General features: G+C 54.3%; 1 protein-coding gene across 2 annotated transcripts in view; it reads left to right on the top strand.

Annotated features, from left to right (window-relative positions):
- The first annotated feature begins 17175 nt into the window (after positions 1-17175).
- CPXM2 (carboxypeptidase X, M14 family member 2) overlaps positions 17176-24417 on the top strand; it is a 187533-nt gene continuing 180291 nt past the window's right edge. The window contains exon 1 of one of the 2 annotated variants that reach the window (XM_040486695.1): positions 17176-17281. In XM_040486695.1, coding sequence (XP_040342629.1) covers positions 17218-17281 — 64 coding nt within the window. In that variant the 5' untranslated portion in view covers positions 17176-17217. The remainder of the gene's footprint in view (positions 17282-24417) is intronic. The other variant, XM_040486694.1, reaches the window with a different exon arrangement.

Raw genomic sequence — 24417 nt, 5'->3', positions numbered from 1 at the left:
CCCTTCTCCCGGCTGAGGTAGGACCTTCCGTGACTCCCCTGCTGGCTCCACCGGGGCCAGCCCAAACCCAACCTCACATCTCCTGACCCGACGCTGTCCTCAGGGAGCTCACAGGATGGTCGCCACGCAGGGCGGTCTGTGCTTTGATCTGAGTATGAGGGGTACAGCAGCAGTGCCCGGTGGCCCGGGGAGCACAGAAGACTGAGGGCGGAGGACAGAGGCCGTCTTCTGGAGGATGCGATGCCGAACTGAGCTTTGGAGGGCGAATGGGAAATACGAGGGTGAAGAGGGGCCGAGAGAGGTTCTGGGCAGAAGGAACGGAGCACGGAAGGGCCTGGAGGCACACAATCTCACGGTTGGGGATTCTAGGTGGTTAGACAGAAGGTCCCTGTCACAGATGGGCACAGGGGAGGCCAGAGAGATCTGGGGGCCGAAGACCTTCATTGTTAGACTCGAGACCACAGGGAACAGTTGTGTGGGTTGTGTACTGCACCATTCTCGGAGCGCCCCTAAACCTGTGCAGTGCACAACCAGAACAATCCAACAGGGTGATCCTGCTCTTCTGCTGAGGGAAGGGAGCTTTATCCTGGTGGCAGTGGGGAGTCTTCAAAGGATTGTGGGCAGAAAAGCCACGTGATTACAAACGTGGCTGCAGGGGGGGTGGCAGGGGGTTGGGGGAAGAAAGAGAGGAGGCAGGAGCAACAGAGCAGCAGCTGGAGGAAGCCACGGCAGTCGGCGTGACGGGCTGCTCGAAGGCAGTGCTGGGAACAAGGGTGAGGGCCACCCGCTGTGCAGGGCGTCGGGGGCGGGGAGGTGGGGGTGCGTTCTGCAGGGAGCCGGACAGCATCAGTGCGCCCAATGCAGAAAACGCCCCAGCCGCTGTCAACACCTTCAGCGAATAACTATGGGCCTGTAAAATTAGCCTCCGATTGTCACTGCTTCCGCCACCGACACTTTCCAGGATTTTCTCCTCCCCAGTTTCGGTGATGCTTGAAAAATTACTTTTTGGTTGCCGATCATAGGCACCCTTCGAGGGACTTCTGCGTTTCACTGTCTCTTCCGGGCCGGGAGCCAACGCCTTTTTCTCTTTTATGACCTAAAGAAGGCGTCTGATGCGACAGCCCTCGCGCCGCCTTGGTTCTGGAGAAGAGGAAAAACTTGGGTGCTTGCGGGCGCCCAGCCCCGCGTCTGTTTCTGTCCTTTCTCCGACTGGTGCTTGCGGCTCTGTGGCCTCCGCCGGGGCCGGGCGCCTCCAGCAGAGTTTGCTAGAGGCTGACCCCCACCCCGTGGCTCAGCTCCCCACCCTCAACACGCAAGGGTTGCAATCCCCTCACCTCCTTTCTCTCTCCCACTGCTAAATCCGGCCCGCTTGGTCGTCTCCTGACTTCTGCGCCCTGCATAACGAAGAGAGAGGAGATTCTGGAGTTCCTAGAGGCAGGGGTGAGGCAGAGGGAGGAAGGATCGGGGGAGGGAAGAGAGGACCCAGTGACACATGGGGGAGATGAGAGAGTTTCTGGAGAAGGAATGGTTCCAGCGGTGGCGTGGCCAGAGAAAGACCCAGAACGCGATTCAGATAGAACTTTGCACAGAAGCAACGTCGTGTGAGCTGGCTGCTGACAAACCGAAATCCAAACAAGTCGTGTTTCAACACGGCGCCGTTCAGGTCCTGCTCACAGAACAGCCTGGGGGTTGGCTGTCTGCCTCGCGTCACTCGGGGCCCTGTGCCCCTCTCCGTCCTCGCCTGCCTCCGTCAGCATGAAGGGAGGGAAGCTGGAGCAGAACCTGTGTGGGGTTCTGACAGGTCAGTCTCAGGAGGGCGCCTTCGGCTCAGGTCATGATCTTGTGGTTTGTGAGGCCTGGGCCCCTTCAGATCCTCCCTCTCCCTTTCTCTCTGCCCCCCCGCCCCTCCTCTGCGGGGGCGCCCCTCGCTGCGGGCGCCGCCCCCCATCCCCCCCACTCCCTCCTCCTCTTGCACACTCCCACTCTCTCTCTCTCAAAAACAAATAAAAAAAATTAAAAAAAAATTTTTTTTAACGTTTATTTATTTTTGAGACAGAGAGAGAGAGAGAGCATGAACAGGGGAGGGTCAGAGAAAGAGGGAGACACAGAATCCGAAACAGGCTCCAGGCTCTGAGCTGTCAGCACAGAGCCAGACACGGGGCTCGAACCCACGGACCGCGAGATCATGACCTGAGCAGAAGTCGGACGCTCAACCGACTGAGCCACCCAGGCGCCCCCCAAATTTTTTTTTAAAAAGAGGAGATTCACTACAGTAGGTAGGTGATGGGAAAGGAAATCTTTAAACAACACAAAAAATAAAATAAAATAGAATAAAAACCGTATCAGCCCTGCAAATAAATGGCATGCTCATTTCTTTTATTTATTTATTTTTAAATAAGTTAATCGAGGTATAGCTCACATATCATACAATTTGCCCATTTCAGATGTACAATTCGGTAATTTCCAGTAACTTTAGAACATTTTCATCACATAAGATCCTGTGTGCCCATTTCCTGTTTCTACTCCCTACGTAATTCCTAATTTACTTTTCATCTCTACGGATTTGCCTATTCTGAACATTTGCTGTGAATAAAATCATACAACGTGTGGTCTCTCGTGTCTGGCGTCTTTCACGGCGCATAACGTGTCTGAGGCTCATCCTGACACAGTCTGGGTCAATAGTTTGTTCCTTCTTGATGCTGAGGACTTTTCTATTATATGCAGTGTGTGTGGCGGGTCCCCCCCGCCCCCGCTCCCCTCCCATTGACTAGAACTCAAGTCACATGGCCAAGCCCAACCGCAAGGGAAGCTGGGAAAGGTAGTCCGTGTGCCCAAAGGAAGGCATCCTGTCCTGAGCAGAGAGCGCTCTGCCCAGGGACCCCCTCGCTGCCGCCGATTACCGTGTTCAAAACCTGTATACACACAGATGCCCCACGAGAGTGGTATGTGTGGGTGGGTGTGAGTGGTATGTGCGTGTGCGTTTGCATGCGTGTGCCCGTGTGCGTGTGTCGAAAAGGCAAAGTCCGGGTCGAGTGGGCTCCGTGAGCAACCCACAGTGTGCGCAGGAGGAGGTGAGAGGGGGCACAAGCCACACCAGGGGCCAGGGGTGACCTTGGGGACATGAACATAAGCCCTTCCCTGCTCTGCCAGAAACCCTGGAGAAGGGTCCGTGCAGATCTTAGCCAGCTCCTCCGAGGCAGGGAGACACGTGGGTCACAATTAATGGAATCATCGCAAACGCACTTGACACAGTTCCTGAGCGGGACCTGCTGGGGGCGTAGGAGGGGTGGGGAGCCCTTCAAAGACCTCTCTTTTGTGCTCTCGGCTTTGCCCATCGGCAGCTTCTTGTTGACTCTGCGTCGCTGCTGATGAATATACATCAGCACAGCTCCCAGTCTGGAGGCGGACTTTTAGAAGAAAATATGAACTCTCCTTACATTCCTGGAATAGTCGTCAAGGGGGGGAAATGACTTTCAGAAAAATCGTGGTCTTTGTAGGGGAGGGAAAGGAACTGCACCCCTGGGCCCTTCCCGAAGTCGATGCTGCTGTCAGAAGTGCGGGGCGAAGCTACTGGTCCGGCAGCCTGGGAGTCATTTCAGGACACGTCCGACCCTGGCCCCCCTTTGATTCTCAGCAATGTTTTTCACTTAATATTAATCACTTGGCCAGAACGGGAGGCTAATTCCTTCATGGACCCAGGGAGCTTTCCAGGCCACAGAATTCCAGCACCTTACATAATGAGCCCAGCTGCCTGCACCGACCTGCGGGTGGCCTGCTTCTAGGGCTGCGATCGCCACACACCTGCTCTGCGGGGCTTACAACTCGGGCTTCGGGTGCCTGAGAAGGGTCAAACATCTTAACGATTCAAAGAAGTATTGTCATTTCTTCCCTTAGGACGCCGGATGTTGGAAATGCGGCAGAGATTCTGTTTTCCAGGGGGGGGGAGCCGGGGAGGGCGGTTAGAAAATTCCGCCAGTAACTCTGAGGAGTCATCCCCAGATTGGCTCTGCCCCATCCAGAAATTCTTGTCCAGCCACAAAGCATCCATCCGAAGAGGGTCAAGAGGAAGAGAGAGCGTGAGCAGCGTTTTGCTGAAACTTTGCAGCCGTGTTTTAGGAAAGCGGCTCCGTTTTCCCGAGTCCTGCACTGTGGCAATGCCAAATGCTTGGGATCCATACCTGGTTCAGTCCCTTTATTTCAAAGACCTGGAGAGCAGAAATGAGTGAGTCTGTCAGACCTGGAAGCAAAACACGGTAGGGTTTGTTTCATGCCTCGAGACCCTGCATCAGACCTCCTGTTTCCATCTACCCAAAGGAGGAGGGGAGCCAGATTTTGGGTAGACTGCCAAACGGGGGGTTGTTTTCAGCATACTGCCTATGTGCTCAGGTAGCCCCCCCCCCCCCCCCCCCAGCTCACTAGGTACACACTGTTGTTATTCTCCTTGTATGGACTGAAGAAATCGAATTAAGCACCTCTCTGGAGGTCACACAGCAGGCAGAAAAGACAGCTGGGATTCGAACCCAGGTCTGCCTCAAGCCCAAGCCTGGGCTCTTTGTACAACGTCGTGGATGAAGGGTTCCTGACATTTTAACCTTGCAGGGCTCCCGTCTCCTGTGCCAAGCTGTGGAGTGTTGCCGATGGCCCCAGCTTGGAAGCAGCAGCAGGTGGCCAAGATCACGGGCTTCTTTAAATAGAATTTCAGAAAGGACCTGCCCCGGCCTCAGCTCTGGATTCAGAAATGCCTTCTTAGAGTCACGGATGGCACAGACTCTTCTCCTCCGTGGGGCAGCAGGGACTCTGTCTCCTCCTCCCTCCAGGACCAAGGCAGGCTGTGCTTGTCTGTGCAGGCAGAGTAACCACACTTGACAGCCCCACCATGGCCTTGGTCCAGGACCTCCACTCACTGGGGCTGTCAGCAGTGTCTCGGCAACCTGGCTTCAGCCCTTTGGCACACGCGTGCCCCGACCATACAGCCAGCGGTGACGTTTTTATGATCCTGCTTGTTATTTTTCTCTGCACTTCGCAGACGTGCAATGCAGCCCAAGGGAGCGTCTGGCCTTCCTTGCAGCCTGCTGGCCCCCTGAGGATTTGTCTCTTGCTGATCATTTCCGAGATCATGCTTGAGTCCACAGAGATCCCCGGGGTGTCACAGGCTGAAATCGTCGTTGTTGCTGTCATCGTTTGTGATCATACATTGCCCCACTTGTATATTGTGCATTGAACTTGTACGGTCAAATGATGTACTCTGTTTAACATTCAGTAAATGTTAAAATCACGAGTCTCGGAAAATACAAAACGGAGACAAGCAAGTTGAACTCATCCTTTAATGAGCAAACCAACAGTATGTTACATCAGTTCAAAGGAAACTCCAAGGAACACACAAATACAGAGGCAATCAGGAAAGCCCAAGTGAATGCAGAAAATGCGAAACTAGTCAATATCCGTGGGGCAATCATCAATTGCATTCTCACTATGGACGAGAATCATTTGCATTGTTCTAGGTGTTCTATAACCTACAGCATAGCCTACTGGCTCAAAGACAATGAGAGGGGCAGACCCCCCCCCCCCCCACCCATTGACCCTGGGGGGGCGGGCTAGGCTGGGAGCCAGTAACCTTTTCGGTCTATTTCAAATTCTTGCAAATTTCCCTGACGCCCTCCTGAAGGTCTCCCTTGTGAGCCCTCATTTATCCGTGTTGGGTTAAACATTAAAATGATGCCTTAAAATTACTCAGTTACAGTTTGAAATGTGTCTTCCAGAAAGATATGTTGAGGCCCTGACCCCTACTACCTCAGAATGTGACAAAATTTGAAATAAGGTTGTTGCAGATATCAATTCGATGAGGTCATATTTTGATGAGTCGGGAGGGCCCTTAATCCGATATGACTGGTGTCCTTATAAGGAGCGGGGAAGAGACGCGGAAGCTCAGGCAGGAGGGGAATGCCGTGTGACGGCGGGGTCCAGCTGCCAGCCGAGGGGCAGGACAATTGTCAACAGCCCCCAGAGGCTGAAACAGGCAACGGGGTGCTCCTCCAGAGCCTTCAGCTGGAGCCCGCCCTGCCGACGCTCCATTCTAGACTTCTGTCCTCTGGATCCGTGACACAGCGCATGTGTAGTTGAAGCCCCCCACTGTGAGGTACTTCGTTATGGGACCCCCAGGGAATGAGACGCTCACCACGGAGACAATAGACCCATCAGGGGCCAATGCAGGCTTTTCCGCACTGTGGCTTCCACATCCACAGTGCCCTCACCTCCCGGACAGAAGTGCCCTTGTGCCTCCCATCCCACCTCCCAAAATTCTGTGTCGGCTTTTTTTTTTTCTTAAATTCCTACCCCCCATCTTTTTTGTAAAGTCTTATTTATTCTGAGAGGGAGAGGGAGCGCTCAGGGGAGGGACAGAGAGAGAGAGAGAGAGGGAGAGACAGGGAGGGAGAATCCCAAGCAGGCTCCACACTCAGCACAGAGCCCGACACGGGGCTTGATCCCACGAACTGGGAGATCAAGACCCCGAGTCGAAATCAAGAGCCGGACGCTTAATGGACTGAGCCACCCGGGCGCCCTGGCTTTACATGCTCAAAGTGGAGGAGAAAAGCTGACTTGTCTGAGCCTACACACAGGTCATTGGCCAAGGCAGGATTGGAATCCAGGTCTGACTCCGGAACCGGGCCCCTTCTGCTTTGCCTCACCAAGAGCTACCGCGTGACCCAGCAGGTCCGAACCCACTGGAGCCACCGAGAGGGGAGACTTCCTGAACCTGCCTGCCCTCCGCCCCCAGGGCCCTGCTCCGTGCCGCTTTCTGGGTTCGGCTTGAATACGTGGGTCCTGTTTCCGACCTTACCCGAGGCAGGCCCAGGTAGAGCGCATCGCCATGGTAACCCTTGTTTCCGAGGGACGGCCTATTGCTTCTGGAAAACATGACACCTTGGTTCCCAACACTTAGTGCTCTGTGGGTCTGCAGGACGAGTTTGATTGGCACCGCTCACAGTTGGCGAGGCGGATACGCTTCTCAGCTTTATGTCCCTGATGTGGTATCCAGGATACCAGGAAACATGATGTGTTTGCTCCCAGAGAAGAGGGAGAAAGGGAGCCAGGTGTGCCGTCTGCACTGGCTCCGGGCTGTCTGATGAGAGGGGCTGGCCGTGCTGGTGCTCTGGCTGGGCTATGGGGACACCTGGGCTGTGTCCCACCTGTGTCCCCCAGCGAGGGTCCCCTGGGCTGTGTCGCGCCCGTGTCCCAGATGAGTGCTGCCTCCCGTGGCCATCACCTGTACCATGTTGAAACCTGGCGTGACCCCCCTGAGTTTCCACTGGCCCCCAGTAGACGGAGAAGAGAGGGATGCCATCCATCGCTTGCAAGTTGGCAATGGCAGACACGGCTGGTCCGTCAGCCGGCAGCGATTCCCCTTTCTTGCCTTCTGAAGCGTCTGCCGTGCTAACTGCTTTCCCCTTTGCCTGACGCACATGCTCCCAGGCTCCCCTGTGGCCCGCGTGGCCACCAGACAGAGTGCTGGCCAGGGAGATATTTGGGGACATCTCCTCCTGGGAGGCAGATTGTTCGGGGGCAGTTGTTCCCTTCCTAGTAAAAGGAACAGAGGCTGGAAAAGAGCCCCTTTCTGCCTCCTGTCGGGGATCGCTCATGTGAGGACATGCCATCTGCAGCCATCTTGGGGTCAGGAGAGTCGCTGACACTGACCAACGTGTTGACACGACCGAGCTGCATCTCTCCACTTGTGGTCTCTGGCTTTGTGACATGACGAAGGACTTAAAATTTTTTTTAAGTTTATGTATGTATTTTGAGAGAGAGAGAGGGAGAGGGAGTGAGAGAGTGAGTGCGTGCCAGTCGGGAAAGGGCAGAGAGGGAGCGAGAGAGAATCCCGAGCAGGCTCCACGAAGTCAGCACCGGGCCCCATGTGGGGCTCGAACCCTCGAACCGTGAGATCATGACCTGAGCCGGAATCAAGAGTTTCGTGCTTCCCGACTCAGCCACCCAGGCGCCCCACAAAATACTTGGTGTCGTCTGAGGCCTTGCTACTCAAAGTGTGGTCCCAGATCCGCACCTTTGGTATCCCCCAGGAGCGTGTTAGAAATACAGATGCCGCGGCCCGGCCCCAGACCTACCGAATCAGAATATACATTTAGAAAAGACCTCCAAGTGATCCGTGTGTACATAAAAGTGTTAGAAACACAGACCTGTAGGGGCGCCTGGGTGGCGCAGTCGGTTAAGCGTCCGACTTCAACCAGGTCACGATCTCGCGGTCCGGGAGTTTGAGCCCCGCGTCAGGCTCTGGGCTGATGGCTCGGAGCCTAGAGCCTGTTTCCGATTCTGTGTCTCCCTCTCTCTCTGCCCCTTCCCCGTTCATGCTCTGTCTCTCTCTGTCCCAAAAATAAATAAAAAACCATTGAAAAAAAAATTAAAAAAATAAAAATAAAAAAAAAGAAACACAGACCTGGCGGCGGGGATGATGGAGGGTGGGTATTGGTGGTACATATAAACCTCTCATAAGAACTGATATTTTTCTGGAGACTCATTTTCTTGGTGGTATTTTTGCATTTACACTTCTTTGAGCTAGGAGCAATGAAATCTTAATTCCATTAAAAGGAAGGCAAAGCGTCCCCCCCCCCCCCCCATCCGGCTGCAGAAATGCAAGGGGGCGGGCGGGTCCAGGATCCAAGACTGATGGCTGTGGGCACAGGGCACATTTGTACTTGGCCCATCCCTCTTAGGGTTCTGTCTTCCCTCATCTTTTCTGAAATCTGAGCTTTACCTTTAGAAAGATTAAAACCTTGCATGTTCAAAACAGAGCCCTGCAAAGTAAAAAGTGTTGCCTGAGGCTTTTTCTTTTAAAAAGCTTGTTTCCCTTCTCAGACAAGCAGTCAGGAGGCTCGGAGGAGAAAACTTTCTCCTCCGGTGTGAATTTTAGCTTCAAGGAATTGTCAGGAGACGGGGAAAGGGGAGTTCTTTCTTAAAGACGTACACAAAGACCTCAAATCCCTCGTAGTCAGTCCCCACAATGCCAGGGTTTTAGAGTCTGGGTTTTCCCTTCCAACAGAGCTCAGTGCTGGAGAAGCATGTTGGCTGATAGAAGGTGGGATGCAGGGACCACAACGTTAGAACGTCAGAGAAGATTCTTGGTACCAGAGTGAGAAGGGAGGCACCCCGGCTTGCAGTTCAGTGTCTGCTCCCCCAACCCCCGCACAGAAGGAGATCTGAGGCCAGGAGGGAACGGGGCTTTCCGGAGTGTGGAGTCGGGGCCAGAACCCAAGGCCACGTTAGCCCCGCCACCGTCCCCCACGCCTGAGTTACCAGGAGAGGAACTTGAAGGCCACCTGGACTCCCCCCGTGTTCGAGGAAGCCAAGGCCCGGAGAGGGGGCATTGCTGGTGCTTCAAATTTGGCCAAGGTCCCAACTTTGCTCCTTCGAGCCGCCCTTGACCTCTCAGAGCTCCGTTCCCTCCTCTGGTTGAGATGCCGAAGGACGTGATATTCACAACCTTCCCCACCACCTTCTAGCCAGCAGCCTGGCCTTGCGGCACTTGCCTCCTGGTCCTCCCCCTGGAAAACGAGGTGAAAGTTCCAGAGGTTGCAGAAGAAGCCAAGGGAAGGGGGCTGATGAGTGACCCCAGAGGTAGACAGAAGATCAGACCCAGGAACCAGGAAGTGGAGTGTGGAGACCAGGACGGGGCGGGGGCGGGGCGGGAAAGGCCACTGAGCGAGAGACTGGAGAGTAGAGAATGTTTTAAAGAGATCTTGAGTGTCTTGTCATTTAATTCCCTCTCAAGGCAAGACATTCAACCAAGACCTTCATTCCTGTTTGCGGCTTCTTGGAGGTACATTTCCATTTTGCTCGGGTCCACGTTGGTGGTGCTGAGATGGGGCTCAAAGTGGCCTCGTTTTACTTGGGGGACATGTAAAGCACGTGTACTACCTCTTCTGTGTGCCCGTCGCCCAGAAACAGAGCCCCTGCACCAACCTGAGCCCCCCCCCACCCCCCACCCCCTCCGTAGGAAGCGGCGTGCAGCCAAGAAGAGCCACAGACGCTTCTGGAATCTTTTGAGCAATCATCGGTTTCTGACCCATCTGCTCCTGTAGTTACTGATGGGTCTTCAGATGGCATTAAGGCATAATGGTTCAGACCAGATGCTCTGGAGTCAGGCTTCAGGTTCTGGACTGTTCCTCGTTGCCTGGTGACTTGGGAAAGTTGATTTACTTACTGCCTTTGGGCCTTCGTTTCCTCGTCAGTAAAACGGGGGTGATAAAGCTGACCTCACAGAGTTGTTCGGGGGATTAGATGAAATAATAGATGCAAAGGACAGTGCCTAATCCTTGATAAAAAATTAAATAATCGTAGATGAGGATGATGATGATGTTGGTGATGAGAGTGGCGGTGGTGGCGATGGTGATTATGATAACGGCAATGATGATGCCTGTTTCTCTAGCCAGATCTTTGCTCAGAGCCCTGCCCTGACCCTCTTGCACACCTTGGCCCTTTTTCTTCCTTACTGCCTTGGGCGGTTCCAGGCCTGGACTCCTGTCCCCTATACCAGCTTCTAAGCGTCTGGCACCGAACTTAACCAGCCACAGTGGGAGGAACAGTTAAGGCATGGGGTGGGGTGAGGGGATCCCTTATCTCCCTGCCAGAGCTGTTGAAGCTGGCCCTGGGCTCTCTCCTCAGTGTCCGGGCCTTTCTGGCCAGGCAAGGGTTGTCCCAGCAGTCTTACCCCGTCAGAGGCGGGGCTTCAAGTGACGTATGCCGTCGAGCCCTGGGCTCTCTGTGCTGAGCTGTGATGGCCCCTGGAGCCCAGACTGGGAGTTCCCGCCCTTCAGGGCTCCCTTTGGGCCTAGCCCCTCAGTCTCCTGGTACCAGCCAGAGGGCTGCTGCCTCTGCTCGAGCCCCCCTGACCGCTGGAAATGGCACCAGTTCAAGTCCTTGTTCATTCAGAGCGTAGCTCTCCCTGAGACAGGCCATGCTTTTATGTCAAACCCATGTGAGCTCTGGCTGCCTTGTCGGTTCGTGCAATAGACTTACTACTCACCATGAACAGGACTGAGCGCCAAGGACTGAGCATTAGGCCTGATGGCAGGCCGATTACCCCCTCCCCCCCCCCCCCCCCCCTGTATCCTGTTGTACAGGCCCCTTCCTTCGGAGACAAAGAGACGGAGGGAGCAAAGCGGAGTAACTAGTTAATAGATCTGGAACCTGGGCAGAGACGGGAAAACATCTATAGAATGGAACGACCGACAACTTTCTACCTCGACCGTGCCTGCCTTACCGCTTGGCCTCGAGAGGGCTTCTGCCGCTTCCTCCAATTCCAGGGAGTGAGGAGCTCACCTGACGGCAGCCGGACAGCAGGTGAAGGCCGGGCACCGGAGTCGGGAGGAATGTGACGCCACGCCCACCCGCCACCGAGGGGACAGGATGCACAGTGGCCAGCCTAGCGCGCCGCGTCGGGTTCCAGCAGCAGGCGGCGCTCAGCAAATCCGGAAGCAGGGAGGGAGAACGGGCCCTGCGCTCCTCACCCTTCACGCGGGTGGGGGCAGGCGCCCACGCGCTGTGTTCCTCGGGCAGGCCTGCGCGGGAGACCGAAGAACCAGGCCCACTTTTTACTTTCCACATGACAGCCCCGACTAGAAACCAGGCCGGCTCTGGGCACGGGGTTCAGAGGACCCCTTCTTTCACTTGGGGTTTGTAGTGGGTTGAATAGGGATCCTCCCAAAACTGCGAATGTGACTTTATTTGGAAGTAGGGGCTTTGCATGTGTAATCAAGTCAAGATGAGGTCAAACTGGATTAGGGTGGGCCCCGAATCCGGGATGATGGGTATCCTTCGAAGAGGGGGCATGTTTGGAGCAGGGACACGGACCCGCGGGGGAGAAGGCTCAGCGGAGACAGAGGCAGAGACTGGAACGATTCATCTACAAGCTAAGGGACACCAGGGATGGCCAGCCATCACCCGAGGCTGGAAGAGGCAAGGGAGGATCCTCTTCTGGAACCTCCAGTGGGGAGCACGGCCCAGCTGACCCTGTGATTTTTGGACTTCTGGCTTCCAGAACCCCGAGAGACTATATTTCTCTTGTTTTAAGCCCCCAGTTTGCGGTATTTTGTGACAGCGAGTCTAGGACGCTCCCACCGCGCCCTCGACTCTTGTCTCAGCAGGTGCAGTGGGCACTGAAGGTTATCTGCCGGGCCGTCTCCCCCTTCTCTTTCTCTAACAGAACCTTACCCGTGCTCAGGTGTTACCCCCATCCCCTGCTCCCACATGAGTGAAGTGAAGGTGATGTGCCCTGACCCCAGACAGCCCCCATTCCCCTACACAGTCCTGGTCATGTGGCCCAGCGTCCCTGCCTGTGCCTGGCTTTGCGGCAAGAAGACACGAGGGGGTTCCCGGGGGAGGTTTCTGGGAAGAAAGGTTTGTTCTCTCTCTCAAGGAGCCTCCAGGGAAGAAGGCGGCCTCTTCCTCCCGTGCATTTGTCAAGGGGTAGTGGCCTCGCAAGGCCTGCCTGGGGGTGGGGAAGAGAGGGGGGCGCCGCCCCCAGGACCGGGGCTCCATTATGCCCCCTCCCGCCTCCTGGCTCTTTAACCCAATTTGAGTTGGGTTGGCGGGAGGGGGGGGGGTTCTGTTTTGCAGCCCAAGGCGTCCTGACTGACGGCCCCGGGCCTGGTCGCAGAGTGAGTAAGGAAGGCAGGTGAACAGAGACCCCGGCCCAGCAGGAGAACACAGAAACTGGCCGGCTGCTAGGCCGTCTGCCCACCACGCAGCTGCTGCCCAGATTTCGGTCGGCGTCCTTCTTTGTTTCTTCAAGTCCAAATATGGTGACATCACTTTTTGGCTTTCTTCTTGATGTCTCTCATGGCTCGTCCGTGTTGAATTCTTTATTTATTTTATTTTTTTATTATTAAAAAAAATTTTTTTTAACGTTTAGTTATTATTAAAAGACAGAGAGAGTCAGAGCGTGAGCAGGGGAGGGGCAGAGGGAGAGGGAGACACAGAGTCTGAAGCAGGCTCCGGGCTCCGAGCTGTCAGCACAGAGCCCAACGTGGGGCTCGAACTCACAGACTGCGAGATCGTGACCTCAGCTGAAGTCAGATGCTCAACCGACTGAGCCACCCAGGCGCCCCTTATTTTTATTTTTTTAATTTAAATCCAAGTTAGATAACATATAGTGAGATGCTGATTTCAGGAACAGAATTTAGGGATTCCTCACTTCCATACGCCACCCAGTGTTCATCCCGACGAGTGTCCTCCTCAACGCCCATCCCCCAGCTAGCCCATATCCCCACCCACCTCTGTCCTCCAGCACCCCTCGGTTTGTTCTCTGCGTTTAAGAGTCTCTTATGGTTTGTCTCTCTCTCTTGTTTTTTTCTTATTTTTGCTTCCCTCGTCCATGTTGAATGATCCCCTCCCCTTGCAGGATCGGAACACCTGGGATTTGTTTAATCCAAAGGCAACCGGTCCTGGGTGAACGCTAGACAAGGGGACCTGGACATTAGGCGGTCGACGCAGGGCCGCTGCCATTGGCTGCACGTGGTGTTGCTGTTGGAGACTGGCCCTGCTTGTCCCTCCTCGTGATGTCCTCACTGCCCACTCCCTGTCCAGGCCACAGTGGGGCCCCGTGCCTGGTTGCAAGGCTGTATGCGAGGTGAGGGCTAATTTCCACCTCCTCGGTCAGTGATTATCCCTAATACACACTCCCAGGGGGGCCTGGTCCTGAGATCTTCCTGTCTCTGCTGCAGGTCCCAGCTCCAGGGGACACAGGCACACTACATTTCAGAGTTGTGCTGTAGGAGTCCTATTTTACAGCTCACAACGCTTTAAAGAACCAACCCTCCCGGGGTCGGCCTCTGCCTTGTGCGCCCCCAGCCAGGCCTCTCCCTGTAGGGACCCTTGGTATATTTCACTACCTGTCATACTACAAAAGCAACTCTTTCTTTTCTTTTCTTTTCTTTTTTTTTTTTTTTTTTGAGCAAGAGCAGGGGAGGGGCAGAGAGAGAGGGAGAGAGAGAATCCCAAGCAGGCTCCACACCATCAGCCCAGAGCCCAATGTGGGGCTCGAACCCACGAACCGTGAGATTGTGACCTGAGCCGAAATCAAGAGTCAGACGCTCAACTGACTCAGTCACCCAGGCGCCCCAGACACCAGCTCTTTTCCATTCTCAGACCCAAGGCCAACACCAAGCCCTTCTGAGACACCAGCAGGTGTCCAAGAATTCAACTCGATTTTCATACTGTCCACCTGGAGGTATAGCGTCAGAGTCCATGGGCTAAGGGCTCCTTCCTCTAAGACTTCCCATCCTTCACTTCAGATACCAGGCTCAAGCCTCAGGCTGGCACCTGTGCTCCTGACCAACCCGTACGGATTGGAGGCTCCAATGATCCTCTCCTTATGGTAGATTGATTTGCTAGAATGGCATGTGGAACTCGGGGAAAGGCTTCCGCTTATCAGTTTATGAGAGGACATAACAGAGGGTATGAATCAATAACCAGACGAAGAAGTATATTGGGTGAGGTCCTGAACAAGGGAGATTCTGTTCTTGTGAAGTTCTGGGCCTGGCTGGGCGGCATGGGGAAACATACTGGCTCCCCAAACATGGAAACGCTCCCAAGTCAAATGGCCAAAGCTGCCCTCTTGGGTTTCGATGGCGGCTTCACTACGTAGTCATGATTGGCTAAGCCATGGGCTACTGGCCGATTCAGCCTCCAGTCCCTCTCCCTTCTCCCCTCCCCGGAGATGGGGGGCACTGACCATTCTAACCCTAGAATCATAAGACTGGTCTTTCTTTAACCAGCGCCACCCTCGGGCAGTCACCTTCAGTAATAACAAATCACCGATTTCAACTTTATGGCTCTGAAAGGTTTTCAGGAACCGTGCATGAAGGCCAAATGTATCTGAGAAATATGTATTTGGTCATCTGAGTGGTTTCCTATAAATCACTCTACGTTGACATCTCTTAGTTGACTCCCACATTTCCCACGCTTGGTGCACTGGAGCTCTGGGTACAGGCATCAGCGTTCTGAACCCTCCTTCCCCAGAGGCCCTTGCGTTCCTTGCAAATTGGCCCACTGGGCGCCCGGAGTCTTGCATTCAGGGAGAAGCTAATTTAAGCAGACACTGTCTTAGCATTGTGGGGAATGAGATCTCAAGGAGCAGGGTGGGGGTCAGGGGAGTACCCGGGAGGATAGGGAGTCTGCACAAAGTTGCATTATTGAGTCGGCCACTGCAAAAGGCAGCGAGGTGCCCGATCCCGCAGACTCTCTGAGCATGCTATGAAATGTGTCTTAGAACTACACGCCCAAGGAACGAAGTGGGAAATACTCCGCTAGCTCCTGACCCCATTGGTCAAGGGTATCCCATGGGTATCCCTCAACTAGCAAGTTGAGGGCGAGGGCTCTGAGGTCAGCTTAAAGCCTGCTCAGAGCTGGTTGTTGCAGCAAAGGTGGACCTCTGGAGGGGTGCCCAAGAGTAGCAGGATACCACCCCCTGTCCCCCACAAGGGAATGCTTGGCCTCCTGACTTTGCACCTGCATAACCATGCACTGAGTCTGGCCAAAGCCCTGGACAAAGATGACTGGTTTCACACTGGCCACATCTCTGCCTAAGAGGTAGCTGACACAATCCTTTTCTAAGACTCACGTGCTCTAATCCGTACCTTGTTGCCCTGTTTTTTATTTATTTTTTATTATTTATTTATTTATTTTTTAATTTTGTCAATGTTTATTTATTATTGAGAGACAGAGAGAGACAGAGCATGAGCAGGGGAGGGGAAGAGAGAGAGGGAGACACAGAATCCGAAGCAGGCTCCAGGCTCCGAGCCGTCAGCACAGAGCCCGACGTGGGGCTGGAACTCACGAACCGCGAGATCGTGACCTGAGCCGAAGTCGGACGCTCAACCGACTGAGCCATCCAAGCGCCCCTTGAGTGGCTTTTAAAAAACAGGGCAACAAGGGGTACCTGGGTGGCTCAGTCGGTTGAGCATCCGACTTCGGCTCAGGTCACGATCTCGTGGTTCGTGAGTTCCAGCCCCGCGTCGGGCTCTGTGCTGACGGCTCGGAGCCTGGAGCCTGCTTCGGATTCTGTGTCTCCCTCGCTCTCTGCCCCTCTCCCCCAATAAACAAACATTAAAAAAAATTAAAACAAACAGCCAAGGGAGGACGTGTGTGGGGCAGAGCCCAGGCACTTCCAAGCACGATGCACCTAGACGTCCTCTCCCAGCGAGAGTCGTGGACTTTCCCCGGCAGCAACGTGGATAACACACACATAAAATTTTGCCGACGGGGGAAGCGTTCCTGAGCCTTGGTGTCCAGTGTTTTTATTGGATCGTTTCGTGTAGACCGGGTTGGGTGCTCAGGGCCGACCTCAGTCTGCAGCCTCTCTGGAGGTCGAGCTGATCGCCCATGGCCCAAAGAAAGCGTCCACCATAAAGCACAGTGTTAGGTTATCTGCTGTGGGGCCCGGGGCCTCCAGGCAAACAGACGACTCTTACCAGGCAGGACATTCCAAGGGTTTAGAGGTCATCTCCCAGGAGCCGAGGACAAAGGCCAGACCTCGCTTCTGCCAAGGTTAATTCCTAACCGCACGGTACCGAGGACACACGTGTCCGTGAACATGCACGTCTACACACAGACTTCCGGGAATGGAAGTTCCATTAGTTTGGGGTTGTTCAAGGAGTCATTTCCCCCAAAGTTCCGCGCCTTCCTTTCTCCTTCGTTACGTAGCAAATAGACACCCGAGGCCCTCTCTTGTCGCCGCACCCTCCCACTGGCGGCCAGTCCCTTCCTTACGTTTTTGGGGCCCCCCCCTGCCCGGTGCCTTAGGCTGTGTGGGCTGTTCCAACGAAGTACCGCCCCCTGGGCGGCCCATAAACAACCGAAATTGACTTGGCACAGAGTTGGAGGCTGAGTCGGCCGTCGGGGCGCCAGCACAGTCAGCTTCTGGCGAGGGCCCTCTTCTGGGCCGCCGACGGCCAAGCTCTCCTTGCGTCCGTGCGAGGGAGGCAGGGCGCGGGGAGGGAACGGCACACTCGTGATTCTTACAAGGGCACGGATCCCATTCGCGGAGGCTCATCAAACCCATTTACCTTCCAAGGCCGCAGGTCCTAACGCCATCACACCGAGGGGTAGAGCTTCGACCCGGGTTGGGTGGGCCACATTCAGCCCTTCACAACCGGGGAGGCTCAGTGGTCCACACTCAGTGCTGAGGTTGCCTGCGGTCAAGTTGTCCTCATGGATGTGGCTGGACACTGGAGCCTGGGCCATAGACCAGGACGTTATGGCAAATCCAGTGTGGGTAAGTCCCCCTACCCCCCACCCCCCGTCTATACTCGGAGCTGCGGCTACGGGGGTGAAAGTTTTATTAGCTCATTACCAAACGCTGGCGACTTCCTGGGCCGCTCATTCTCTACAGCCGCGAAGGAGAGTGATAATCAGACATGAAACCATCCGATTAAAATTAACTCCGGGAAATGCCATTGTGAATTATTCTGGGGAGCTTTCTTTTAGTGACTTGTGGGAGCCAGTCTTCAGCTGTCTTCCCCCCCCCCCCCCCCCCCGCTTTTACCGTAACAGGGAAATCAAAAGCACATGCGGCTTTCAGGCGTGTTTTGAATTTTCAGATCCCAGCTCCCCCCCCCCCCCCCCCGCGACTGGAGGTCGGGGGGGCTGGTTATCTTTCGGGCGCGTGTGCCCTTGGAGGGTCTGAGGGCAGCGGAGGGCCGGGCCGCTTTGGAGCCGCGTTGGGCGGCCCGAGCGAGCACCAGGAATCCCGTGCGGGTGCCGGTAAGAAGTGCAAGTATGCTCGCCCGGCCGCCCCTCCAGGCCGCTCCCTGGCCCAAAGAGGACTGCGTGCCTTTGGAATGTCTCGAGCCCAAGATAAACTAAAGCTGGAGCCAGGGGCCTGCTGGAAGCCTCGCCACCCGGTTTGTTTTTATTCTGCGGACGGCACCTCTGCCTCTAGCTCAGCCCACAGCAGACTCAAGGCCTCTGATCGGCACACTGAGAGCAGGTCTGGGAGGCAAGACGGAGGCTCCAGGGGAGGAGCCTGGGGTTCCCTCCCAGGACCCCCCGGGTGACACTGGGCGCGGGTTTTCCCAGGAAAGTTAACAGAGGCATCGAGGTGTTCAGTGGCGAGCAGGCCTTTCGGTGTGTTTCGTCTATGGGGGTGAGCGGGGGCCGGGGCAGTAGCTACGCCGGAGAGGGGAACGGGGGGTTCCCGGGAAAGAGCCACGGACGGGGCGGCGGATCGTGTGCCTGTGCAGGACACACATGTCAAGGCCACTTTCGCGGGAGCTCGAGGCCGACCCAGGAGGCCCCGGCTGCAGGGAGGCCGGCCCCAGCAGTTGGGAATGTGTGTTTCTGGCGCTCTGCCCCTTGCTGGGGGTTATGGGTAGGGCATCTGGACGTGAGGGAGGTCTGGCTGGGGGCAGGCTGTCTCTCTAGGGGGTCTACCCTCGCCCCCGGGGAGGGCTGCTTGCCGCTCTGGGCTGTCATCAAAGCAGGAGCTCTGGGTGGCTGGTCCCTTGGAGGTCGTCATTTTAAGACAAGACTCGTAGAAGGCAGAGGAACATCTCCCTGCAGGAGTAGAGACGGGGAGGAGAGGAGCAGTGCCTGTGACTTTGGCTGGAGCATCTGCTTCAGCCCAGGATCTAAAGGGTAGTGGAAGAGCTAGTGCAGGGGCAAATGAGCTTCCTCCAGGGCGGCCTCCCAGCTTTCCTCCTCCCATACCTATTGTCTGCTTGGTCCTCAGTTTGCCTGCTCTCTGCTCAGGTGCAGCCGCTCTTCTATAATTTCTCCCTTGGCTGGGACCCCGGAGGCTCTAGCCCACAGAGCCACCAAGGGGGCCAACCAGGGAGCCCCCAGCTACATAAGGCCGAGTCAGCCTTGTTCACTCCGGGAGACGGTCTGCTGGTGCCCCAGCCCGTTGGCTTCTCAGACCCCTCACCGTGGCTGTTCCAGTCCAGCTTGTACGCTGAGCCATCGCCTGTCCTGGCACCGCCGGCCCCGTCCCCATTGCCCGTGACAACTCTCTTTCTCAGACAAGGTCCTTAAGATGCCATCTGGCTTCAAGCCCGCTGGCTTCTTGAGGATTCTCTGGCCCAGCTTCCTGTCCAGCAGAGGGCCCACCTGCAGGCTGCCTGGAGGAGTGTCCCCTGCTCCACTGAGGACCACTGGTGGCTTCCCAGGCACTCGCTGGGGCAGCCGCATAGCCTAGTTACTGTTATGTAACAAAACACCCCACACTTAGTGGCATTAAGTGACTACTTTTTTGTGCTCCCGGATTCTGTGGGCCAGGAATCTGGAAAGAAGTCAGCAGAAAACAGAAGTCTGTTTTCTGATGTCTGAGAAGATTCAAAGACTGTGCTACCTTGGGCAAGGTGCTTCACCTCTCTGTGCCTCAATTTCCTCATCTGTAAAGTGAGGATGACATTAGTACTTGTGGGGTCCCAGGGAAGAGTGAAGGAATTCCTGTGTGTACAGAGTTAGAGTGCTGCCCAGCTGTGTTGAGTGTTTGTTCTTCTGACGGTTTGCTAGAATCTGCTGGTTCATTTCTCACAACTCTTTGAGGCGGATGCTGTTAGCATGCCCATTTTATAGAGGAGGACACTGAGGCACAGGGGGCATTATGCTGGTCTAGTATCATTGGAGGGTGGGGCATAGGGGGCTGCCAGAGAAGGAGCCTCAAGGGAGCCACAAGGGAGATAAGGAAAGAGGAGAGACAGTGCTTCTCGTTCAGGCAGCAACATGTGCAAAGGCCCAGGGGTGAGCCAGAGCATGGGGCATGGAAGACACTGCATGTGGAGCGTGGCCGAGCCTGGAAACCGAGTGCTGACAATGAGAAAGGCGGCAGAGGTTGGTGAAGCCTGCCCTCCACACATTGAGCCTTTTCTGGGTTCTTATTAGGTGCTGGGCCCTGTACTTCATCTGAGTAAGCTGGTCCTTTCCCTGAGAGGCTCTATTACTTAGGATACACTTGGCTGGGACTCAGGAAACCTGAACAGCGATGACTTAAGGAAGTCAAGGAAATTCCCTCACATGACAATAAGTCTAGAGCCCCGCAGTCCCGGGCTGGTAGCAACTCAGAAGCCCCGGGGGGCTCCACTCTTGTCCTGTCTTTTTGCTACGTCTTGTGGTTTTAGTCCATGAGGCTGCAGTCCTCATGGTTGCTATTTGGTTGCTGTATCTCCAGACATCACATCATGTTCCAGGCACTCGTGCACGCTTATGTGAGCATGCGCATGCGTGCACACACACACACACACACGCACACACAAGGGCAAAGAGTAAAGGGCCACAACAAAAGGGAGCCAGGCCAGCTGAGTCTATCTCCTTCAAGAAGGCTTTGTAGTGAGCCAGACCGTGTGGTGGGCAGCTAATTGCAAGAGACTCTAGGAGGGCGCTTAGTTTTACTGCCCTGTGCAAAGATGATGTTCTCTAAGTTCTGAAGGAGGGGAGGATGGGTGTTGGGGAGGCCACTGGTCGTGTCTGTCACAGCATTCCGGGTTGAGGGAGAGGGACATACTTGCGAATGGATGATTCCCACAAACCCTGGTCGGTGGACGACAGAGGCACACTGAGGTCATTGGGGGCCCATCAAGGGGCGTCCAGCACAAGGAGAGCTTCTCCGAGACGGTGGTGTCTGGGTTCAATCTTAGCAACAGCGAGAACGAGCAGAGAGAACTGCTTTCAAAGCATTATAAGCACGTACGTGTGATCGGGGGCATTTTTGCCTAGTGCGTAAACCTTGGAGACTACTTTTGACCGTACTACGTTATGGCAACTCCTTACGGCTGCATCTCTAAGCTCCACGAGATTTGTTCAACACCGCATATCTGGTTCCGAGAATCGAGGCTTGACACTTAGCGCGTTGTCAGTAAGTATTTGATGAATGGCCGAATGAATACATGGATGAATGAACGGGCGACTCTTACCATTCAGAGGAGGACCTGATGGGTACGCAGAAGATGGAAACACTGTGGCAGGTGTGGCGGGTGGCGAAGCTCAGTGTCGCGCGCGGGAGCCAGAAGTGTTACCTTGCAACACGCAAGAGAGAGATTTGGGAGATGCCAATTTCATTGGATGCGTACAATTTGCAAATGTTTTGGCAACGGTGTGGGATTTCCAAGAGGACGTTTATGCATTAGAGTGTGTTTTCAATTCGTGCATTTCAAGTAAATTCACTCTAGGATGTGAGCTCGTTGCCGATGCCACTATTTCTCTCGGTACGCTAATTAGCAATCAAAATGCCGACGTGTCCTGCAGGTTTAACAAACGCTGGCAGCAATGATCTTTGATTCACTGGAAACAAATTAATAAATGTGTGAGATTCTTTCTAACAATCCCCACTCTTTAATGAGCTCTGGAAACTTGCCGAAGAACTAGGCAAGCATTCAGGCCTGACTTCTTGGATTTTTTTTTTTTTAAAGTGATATAGCTTTTACCTGGTAGAGATTACCCTGAATTAAGAAAAGTAGCCAGTGGACGGGACCCCCAAATCTCTTGCTGCTAAAGCCTTATGTGTGAAGCAGGGGGGAAAGCATCAGATTTGGGGCTTAATTTGGTTCCACTGGCCACATCTTCTTCCCTCCTGTCTGTGGGTGATACCCACATACCTGAATTCCCGTCATACCTGAATGGGTATGTTAATGAATTGCTATGGGAACTGGAACCCTTAGTCTTAATAAAATTTGTCAAATTTACAGAATGCACATTTCACCCAGATTCATTTTAACATTTTGCCATATTTGATTTCTCTCTATGACCATATCTACATCTGTTATCTTACTGTAGATATGTAATGCACACACACACACACACACACACACACACATACATATCATCTGGAAGAAAGTTCTGACTTTTATGACATTCCACACCTAAATTCTAATTCTTCTGTACGTCTCTCTTGAGAACAAGACACTTTCTTGTATCAACCAATATTTTATTACGTTAAAACTAATTATTTTAACGATATAATATTCAGTCCTAGTCCGTATTTCTTCAACTATGCCAAGAGTGTGTTTCACAGCTATTTTTTAGTTTTTAAATTTTTATTATTATTTTTAAATTTTTAATGCTTATTTTGAGAGAGAGAGAGTGAGAGAGAAAACGAGTGGGGGAGGGACAGAGAGAGAGGGAGACATAGAATGTGAAGCAGGCTCCAGGCTCTGAGCTGTCAGTACAGAGCCTGACACGGGGCTCAAACCCATGAACCATGAGATCATGACCTGAGCCGAGGTCAGACGCTTAACCGACTGAGCCACACAGGCGCCCATCGAATTCTTTTTAATTTAGGATGATTACTCTACTTTTTTTTTTTTTTTTTTTTTTTTTGCTTTTCCGCAACATTAGTTTTTTGAAGAATGCAGACCAGTTGTCTTATAGAATGCCCCACGTTTTCAATTGGTCTTATCATGTCCTTGTGGCTTCTGTATGTTCTTTCTTTCTTTCTTTAAGCTTATTCATTTATTTTGAGAGAGAGAGAGAGAGAGCGAGCAAGCAGGAGAGGGGCAGAGAGAGAGAGGGAGACAGAGAATCCCAAGCAGGCTCTGCATTCTCAGTGCTGATCCCGACTCGGGGCTCGAACCCACAAAGCCGTGAGATCACAACCTGAGCCGAAGCCAAGAGTCAGTCACTTAAGCAACTGAGCCACCCAGGCACCCCCTAGCTTTTGTATGTTCTTCTAGCCCCCATGTCTCCTCTGAATTAGGAGGGAGGTTCTGGAGGCTTCGTTGGAGCTTCGTTGGCTTCTTTGGGGGGAAGAAAGGGGGGGCGGGGACTTTGCAGGCTCCAGCAGGACCACAGCAGCAGGCTGAACCCCTGCTGGTGATCCCGTCACTCCGTCAAGGGAGCAACAGTGACAGGAGGCACGTCTTTCTCTTTGCAGTTTCTTCCGTGTGACGACACATCGTCACCGTGTGACTATCTTGCTTCCCCACAACTTTGCACCAGTGATTCCAGCCCGAGTTCCGTGGGCCCGACTTCATTATCGCACGGGTCGGGGGAGTGGGGGGTACAAAATGGAAATCTTTTTTTCCCTTTTGCCAGAGGTGGGGGGCATTCCAGAGAGAAGGCACCCCCCCCGCCCCCAGATCCACCCCCTTGGAAAATTCTCTCCCTTCCCTGAGCCTCCATATCTTCGGGGAGATTAACCTCAACTCTCAGAAATATCGTGAGACCCAGCAAGCCAAAGTACGGTTTATAAACTGCAAAGTCCGGTACTTATCTCTGGCCACCAGGCCGGCCACTTCCCCCGGAGGGGCCTTGCAAACACAGCGCGTGACCACCGTGGTGTGCGTGGGGGAACGAGTATGCCACACGCTCCAGTGGAATAGCAGTAAACTACCACGGGGAAGACAATCACTTCCAGGCAACATTTTTACCCCTTTCAAGTTAGAAAAACAAATCTTGAACCTGACCTTGAATCTGGAAACTGCCCTTATTCCCCCCGAGCTCTGCCGGTCTCCGGGACCATTCCAGTGGAGACAACCGGACCCACTGCCCGCTCTTCAGAAATCACTGCCCATGAAGTTTCTGAAGTGTTCTTTTTTTTTTTTTAAACGTTTGTCTATTTTTGAGACAGAGAGAGACAGAGCATGAACGGGGGAGGGTCAGAGAGAGGGAGACACAGAATCTGAAACAGGCTCCAGGCTCTGAGCTGTCAGCACAGAGCCCGACGCGGGGCTCGAACTCACGGACCGCGAGATCGTGACCTGAGCCGAAGTCGGCCGCTCAACCGACTGAGCCACCCAGGCGCCCGTTCGGAAGTGTTCTTAAGCGCAGTTGCGTTTTCTCCCCAGGGGACGTCTGGCCACGCCTGGGGATGTTCTTGGTCGTCAGCACCGCCGGGGTGGTGGGTGCTTCTGGGCTCCAGGGGCTACAGCCCAGGGGGACCGCAGACCGTGCGACCGTGCCCTGGACAACCCCGCGATGGAGACGTGGATGCCCCACCACCATGTCGATAGCGCTCAGGTTGGGAAATCGTCGAAGAGACGGGAGATCCTCATTTAAAGGGAAGAGGCCCAAAGGGTCCGGTTTGGCAGAAGGCCTCCGTTTCTCCTCTCTGTTCCTGGAAGAGGCAGAAGTCAGGATTCTTCTTCCCTTCCCAAATGCCTGTCTTTCTCTTCTTGACTCAGGCCAATGATGGGCGCCTGGGGCCGCCCCCGTGACCACCCTGCAGGGCCCCTGAATTTGCTCGGTTTGCCTCCGAGCCTCTCGCTGTGTCCACCGTCTGGAGGCTGAGCTCACGCATTTCTGCAGGCTGTTTTCGCCCGGTTGTCCCTTGAGACCGATGAGCTGCGCTGGTTCTGTGCACAGCCTCTCTGAAGCTTTCGCATCTGTTAGGACTTCACTGGCCAGCTGGTTTCTGTTCTGGGTGTTTTGTTTTGTTGTGTTGGGCTTTTTTGTTCTTTGCAGTTGATGATGTTATCA

The sequence above is a fragment of the Herpailurus yagouaroundi genome, unplaced genomic scaffold, assembly GCF_014898765.1.
Source record: "Herpailurus yagouaroundi ecotype Mexico unplaced genomic scaffold, PumYag 163, whole genome shotgun sequence".
Classification (NCBI taxonomy): Eukaryota; Metazoa; Chordata; class Mammalia; order Carnivora; family Felidae; genus Herpailurus; species Herpailurus yagouaroundi.
Note: the sequence above shows the minus strand (reverse complement) of the source record. Positions and strands in the feature narration are given on the sequence as shown.